This window comes from Podarcis pityusensis (genome assembly GCF_964106645.2).
Source record: "Podarcis pityusensis genome assembly, chromosome: 15".
NCBI classification, from domain to species: domain Eukaryota; kingdom Metazoa; phylum Chordata; class Lepidosauria; order Squamata; family Lacertidae; genus Podarcis; species Podarcis pityusensis.
The window spans coordinates 677,338-683,988 of NC_138040.1; the positions used below are offsets into that span (position 1 = coordinate 677,338).

The 6,651-nt window shown below is 52.8% G+C and overlaps 1 protein-coding gene across 2 annotated transcripts in view; it reads right to left on the reverse strand.

Moving 5' to 3' along the window:
• Positions 1 to 1,570, reverse strand: part of DPH1 (diphthamide biosynthesis 1) — a 38,088-nt gene extending 36,518 nt beyond the window's left edge. The window contains exon 1 of one of the 2 annotated variants that reach the window (XM_080982288.1): positions 1,473 to 1,570. In XM_080982288.1, coding sequence (XP_080838414.1) covers positions 1,473 to 1,530 — 58 coding nt within the window. In that variant the 5' untranslated portion in view covers positions 1,531 to 1,570. Of the gene's footprint in view, positions 1 to 1,421 lie in introns of both variants that reach the window. The other variant, XM_080982287.1, reaches the window with a different exon arrangement.
• Positions 1,571 to 6,651: the final 5,081 nt, after the last annotated feature.

Sequence of the window (6,651 nt, forward strand, 5' to 3'; positions counted from 1 at the left end):
GATGGGGGGGTGGAGAGGTGACAGAAAGTAGTTTGAGGGGGGCTATTTATGCTCCTGCGTGAATGTGCCTCCCTGCTCCCCCCAAAAACAACCCCAATAGGCGGTGGCTACTGTAGGAAGGAGCAGAGCGAAAATGAATCACCGGAGGTCTTGCCTACTCACCAGGGAGAGGCAAGAGAACCAGAAGAGGAGCACACATTGCGGGGGCCGAGGCAGAAGGGCGTGGTTCTCCGGAAGAGCAGCTGCTTGGCATGCAGAAGGTTCAATCCCCAATAGCATCTCAAGGCTCTTGGAGAGTCACTGCCAATCAACATACGATGCTGAACTCGAGGGGCCAATGGCCTGACTCAGGAGAAGGCAGCTTCTGACCTTCCTTTTTTCAATCAGAACAATGAGGACTGGAACCTTGCTTTATTTTTAGGGGACTAGCTGCAGCTCACTGCGGATGTGTGTGCTTTGCATGCAGAAGGTCCCAGGCTCAGTCCACAACAACAGGGTGTAAGAAGAGCCCTGGTGGATCAGGCCCAAGGGGGCCCACCTAGTCCAGCCTCCTGTCTCCCAGCGGCCAATGGGAAACCTGCAAGCAGGACTTGAGCGCCAGAGCCCTTCTCCTTCCAGTGGTTTCCAGCAACTGGGATTCAAAAGCATTGCATCTGGGAGCAGGATGCCGCAAGGAGATTTCGAGGGCCTCACCCTGCAAGGCAATTGGAGACCAGCAATGCTTTTAATTTGAGAAGCAGGAAGTAGCATGCACAAGGGTAATCTCCCTCTCTCTTTTTCTTGTCTCTCACAGCAAGCCTGCAAGGAAGGTCAGCCTGAGAGAACCCTCAGGAAGCACCACAGCCAAGCTGGTTCCTCTCAGCTGTGAGAGTCCAGCCTTCTAGAGCAGTGATGGCCAAACTTGGCCCCTCCAGCTCTTTTGGGACTACAATTCCCATCACTCCTGACCACTGGTCCTGTTAGCTAGGGATGATGGGAGCTGTAGTTCCAAAACAGCTAGAGGGCCAAGTTTGGCCATCCCTGCTCTAAAGTGTTCCTTCCAGCTTTACAATTTAAATTAGATGAAATCTGCAGCGAGGCTGAGACGGATCTCAGCACCCTGCTGGATCAGGTCAGAGGCCTATCAAAGTCAGCATCCACCTCCTCCCCACAGCGGCCGATCACAAAGGTCTCACGGGGAGGGGTGCCCACGGCCCTGTCCCTCTTCCTTCCGCTCAACAGCTGATATTCAGGGGTAGACAACCTCGGGCCAAGGGGGGTCTACAGGTTTCTCCTCCCCCACGGCAGAACCCGAATCCCTCCTGCAAGGACCACGCAGGGAAAAAAGCCCCACATATTGCCACCTCCAGATTTTTGTGAAGGGGGAGGCAGATAGAACATAACAGCAACAGAAAATAAGAACAATAAATAACGGCAGAGCCCCCTCTCCACGCCTCCTGCGCGTGCCCGCTCCGGAGCGACTCCGAATTCACCTGGCGCCGGAACCGGAGTGGGACCTTTCGCCTCCCTCGCTCCTCCTGGATCCGCCATGGCTGCAAAACCCACGTGGAGCCCAGAAAGGCAGCGCCAGTGGAGCGCCGGTCGCGCGAGCCAGGCAGGAGCGAGCCGCCCCCGAGCGCATCGATGGGCAGCGAAGAAAGGCAGCGCCCAGCCCGAAGCCCAGTTTGCGGGGCTGCAGGGAGCCCTTTCGTGTGGGTGCCGGGGCTCAGCCGGCCCCAGCACCTGTTTCCCGTGGCTCCTCATTATTACTATTAGCATTTATGACATCGTAGATCAGAAGGCAGCGAGAAAAGGCGACGAGGGTGCCCTTGAGCGCGTGCAGAGTGCACAGAAACAGCAGGCGCAGAGTCTTCACGCTTCGCGGGTGAGCGGAGCTGCGAAATCAGAGGGCGAAATTTCGAAATAGGCCGTCTTAAGCTCCGGAACCTTTTTCAGGAAATCGAGGGTGTTTTGCCACAAAAATACCATTCGCTGGCCTCAGTTGCAAAGAGTCATGGGAGACGACCCCGCCACACTTCTGCCGGCCCCTGTCAAGGCTGTGTGTGCCACTGATGTGAAAGGCACTCTGTACATGCCCCAAAGCACTGCCTCCACTTTTCAGGGCCAGTACTATATGCATCAGTATAGAATGCCACAGGGCTGGCCTGAAACCAAATGCCTCCCTGCTCCATTTAACTGCATTTGTAGCCCATTTCACGACTTTGATGCACGATTCGAAATGCATGATTTATTTCCCTGTCCCGTAAGATGATAAATTTGCACGCACAGACCTGCAAATCTGTATTTATCCATGCCATATACGAGCTGTGTGCATTTCATCTGGGGGTAAACAGGTAGCTGGACAGATCAGTGCAGTGTTTTGGGGGTGCTGGACCTTGGGGGTGTTACCGGAAAATCCGAGGGCTCCCTTGGACAAATGAAGACACCGACCAAGGCAAGACAGAGCAAAACAGCAGCCAGTAGGCTTGGTCTTTATTGAAGAAAGACTGTCGCGACAGGGCTCCCACCGCCCACGAGGTGAAGCAAGATGGAAGCCCCGAACAATGGGAGACCCCAACTTTTATTAACCACTAATCCCCTTGACTACACCCCCAGAATTACGTCATATATACATCATGATTTTATTAAAGAACAGGAGGAGTCGAGGAGGAGCTACCCAGGTAATCCGAGTATCCTGACACCCGGCAGGGACCACCTCTCCCCCTCCCCATATGAGTCATTTCCATAAACAAAGGAATGAGCGAAGTTTTCCTGCCCCCTGAGGGGAATCCGGTCAGGGTCCTTTGTCGGAGTCTGTATTGAATACACTACCGTATGCAGTTTATTGTGTTCCTGATAGCATTTCGTCTGAGCCCTTCCCGATGGTTATCAAGGTTGCCCCGCCATCCGGAGAAGGGCCGTTGTGTACGTGACTGCGCGGTTCAAGGCTTATGGCCGATCAGTCCCAGCTTACCCCCCTTTGATAGTCCTTGTAGTATGCAGTGAAATAAAAGTGGTCCGGTGAAAATCCATGGTACGGCTGATTTTTGGTGAATTTGTAAGGAATATAGTCACTGAAGTTCAAAGTACTTTCCTCTTTCGGAAACAACTTGCAACATTTTGATTAGATCAGTCATGGTCCATTGAACTCGGAAACAATGAATTGGGAGCTGTCAAAAGGTGAGGGAACAGACGCTCGCAGCCTGCAGTACCAGCGTGGCCGCCACAAGGGGCGCTGTTCGATAATGCTGATTGGTTGAGGCGGCCGCTGTTTAGCCTAGAGTTCGGTCGCCCGGTCTACTCTCAATAAAGATAGGGCGGCGCGGAGTGCTAAATAGAATGTTGTCAATGCAGCGCTTCCTTATTTACGGAAGGCTTTTAAGAGATGGCCCTCTAAAGAGACATCTCTAGGGTCAGGGAGGGGAGATGCGTGTGTGTGTGAATGTGGTGCTTGTGTGATACAAGTGTTAATGGAAGGGGGGGGGTAGTTTCCGGCGACAGTTCCCCCCTTCGGAGATAAGATTGCGAAGGCAGGGGAGCCGCGCAATCCTTTTCTCCGCACAAATCAATAAAAGTTTGACATGCCATACCTAGAATCCAGATTCTGGAAGTCCTTTAAGGGCCCCATTTCGATGGGGTTCGTCCGGGTTCCTGATGCCGGTGGTCTGTAGGTGATAGTCGATCGCGAGCGAGGGGTTGGAAGGCAAGAGTCGCAAGCTTGACAGCACATCGGGAAGCAGTGGATCGCGCAGCAGAAAACAGCAATACAGATTGTCAGAGTAATGAGGACCAAAAGTCCGTTCCCTAGGAGTTGTTTTATCCAGCCAGACCCAGGTAGCCAGCTCCACAACTGGATATCGGAGAGTCCTTCATGTTGGATGTCTTTAAGTCCGTCCGTTAGTTTATGGATGTTGTTAAGATGCCCGGTAATATTAAGGGTTTGATCAGATACGTGAGTGCAGCATTCAGTCCCGACAAGGGCACAAACGCCTCCAGTCGAGGCGAGAACGTAGTCCAAAGCAAGGCGGTTCTGTATCGAAGTCTGCCTGACTTCCGTTAACTCTGTCAGGATAGCTTGGGTAGCCGCATTGGACTCTTCCATGAAATTTAACAGGATGTCCGTTAACTTAAGGATATCGACGTGGTTGGAGCCGGCCCCATATGCGGGAAAGAGAGCCCGACCATAAGTTTCACTATTGGCTGCTACGTCGGAGAGTTGTGACAAGTCTTTTGCCCTCTTATTGCGCCTCCTTCCGGAGGGTAGATCTTGGGTGACCCGGACTCCAGGCAAGATTAGACCGAGATAACAGGTGCCGCGGGAGTGGGGGCTGGCCCATACATAGCCGCGGTGGCCGCAAACCCAGAACAACCCCTGTAGGCACGAGTCTATACGCCCGGTGAGGAAGGTACGGAAGAAACACTGGGAGACCGGGGAGGGGCTCCAGGAGTCGGGTAAGGTCATAACGCGTTTCCATGCGGACATCAAGCTGGGTTGGATAGAGGGGTTACCTTGGTGCCACAGGGTGATCCTCCCGTTTAGAGTAACGTCAATGGTGTACTTACAGGTGCTCTCGCCGATGACCTTGTCGTTCCCGCTGAATTTCCGGCAAAGGTCGCCTGTTGTGGGTCCGGTTAGGTAGATGTACTGGTGTGTCAGATTCACCGCAGTCAGGTTCCAGGATTGCACATTAGCAGAGAGATGTTGTTGTAGGGTGAGAGGCACTCCAAGAAATGGTATGCCACTGTAGAGGTGTGAGGGGGCATTGGCGCAGATCCAGCACTCTTTGGTTGCTGTCTGTTTTGCAATTTGAGAGATCAGTTTTACGTAGGTGTTGGAATGCCAAGTGGACAGAAAGTCATTATTTTGAGGGTTTTCGGATATTGACAGTTCCCCCCTTTGTCGAGGTGCAGTACCGGGGGGGTGAAGGGGGTCTTGACGGAGTAGGTAGGTGAGGTTTGTGGTGAGGCCCCCGCACCTTTGGGGTCCGGTAGTGTCCCATTCTGCCGGAGGCATAACGGAGTAATGCCAGCCCTCGAGGTACGCTTTCCCGTCCCAAGTGGAGGCGAGTCCGATGTCCCAGACGCAGCAGTACCTCCGGAGGCAAACTCCTTGTAGGATGGTTTGGCGGGGAGCGGAGTCTACTCGTTGGCAGTAGAATCCATGAATTAGGTGGTCTGTGGGGTGATTCCGGTCAGTATAAACTGAGTCACCACCCCCGTTGTCTATAAGTGTCCAGTTCAGAGTTTGTTCGAGTGTGCCATCAGAAAAGAGTACGTAAGATCCATTGAGGCAGTGGGCTCTGTACCAAGGGCCATCTGTGGTGAGGGTGAGTCTGCCAAGTGGAGTGTAGGAGGGCGAGCGAATAAAAAGTTCCCAGTTTTGGTGAGTAGCGAGGGTCGGTAGTATGGAATGTCGAAGGAGAACGCGGGTTTCGGGTAGGCAGAAGTCAAAATCTCCTAGGCGGTCTGGTGTCCCTCTTTTCACCATATCAACAATTCCAAAGTCGAGATATTTGTATTCAGTTTGTAATCCAGGGCATGAGATGTGAGTGGTTATGGTGTGTTGAGAAAGGGCAGATGTGATAGAGAGGATGAGGAAGGTGGTTAAAGTTGTTGTCATTGTGAATAGCGGTGTGAAGTGGAGCTGTCAAACAGTGGAGCTGTCAAACGTGGAGCTGTCAAACTGCCGAGCTGTCAGACCGTGGAGCTGTCAAACGTGGAGCTGTCAAACTGCCGAGCTGTCAAACTGTGGAGCTGTCAAACTGCGTGTGTTTTACGGAGTTTGAGACGAATTGGGGGTTGCTCGTCCTGATTGGCTGACGGGATGATTTCGGAGGTCCAAGTGGTTGACGAATGTGGTCGGTCCGGTCCGGTCTGTTGGGCCCGATTCGTGCCCCGATCTGGTCCGGTCTGTTGGGCTCGGTTCGTGCCCCGGTCTGGTCCGGTCTGTTGGGCTCGATTCGTGCCCCGGTCTGGTCCGGTCTGTTGGGCTCGATTCGTGCCCCGGTCTGGTCCGGTCTGTTGGTCGTCCTCTGTATCGGTGTCGCTGTCTGGCGGTCGGTCTGGGGTGCAGTATGGTGGGTCGTCAGAGGGAGGCTCGGGTGGCGAAGCGGGTTTGCAGCGGGTGTGATGTAACCAGGCTGTCTTCTCTGCTACCTTAACGGAAGTTGGAGTGGTTAAAAGTACTTGGTAAGGGCCCTCCCAAGTGGGCTGTAGGGGTACCTTATGGTAAGTTTTTGCTAGTATCCAATCGCCTGGTTGGTATGGGTGGATGTTTTGATCTAGAGGAATGTTTTGACCTGAGGCTGCGTATCTGTGAAGATCAATGAGTTGTTTTTGGAGTTGTATTACGTATCTAGTTAACTCTGACTCGCCCACCTCTAGTTCTGATGTTGGAAACTGGGTGTTATATACTGGGGAAGGCCGTCCGAATAGTAGTTCGTAGGGAGATAGTTTGAGATTTCCGCGGGGGCATGCTCTTAAATTATGGAGGACTAATGGAAGGGCATTTACCCATTTGATGCCGGATTCTTTGCAAAGTTTTCCCAGCTGAGATTTAAGCTGCTGGTTCATTCTTTCGACTTGTCCGGAGGAAGGAGGATGGTATGGGGTATGTAATTTCCATTTGATTCCGAGGGCAGTAGCAATTTGTTGGATTATATCTGATGTGAA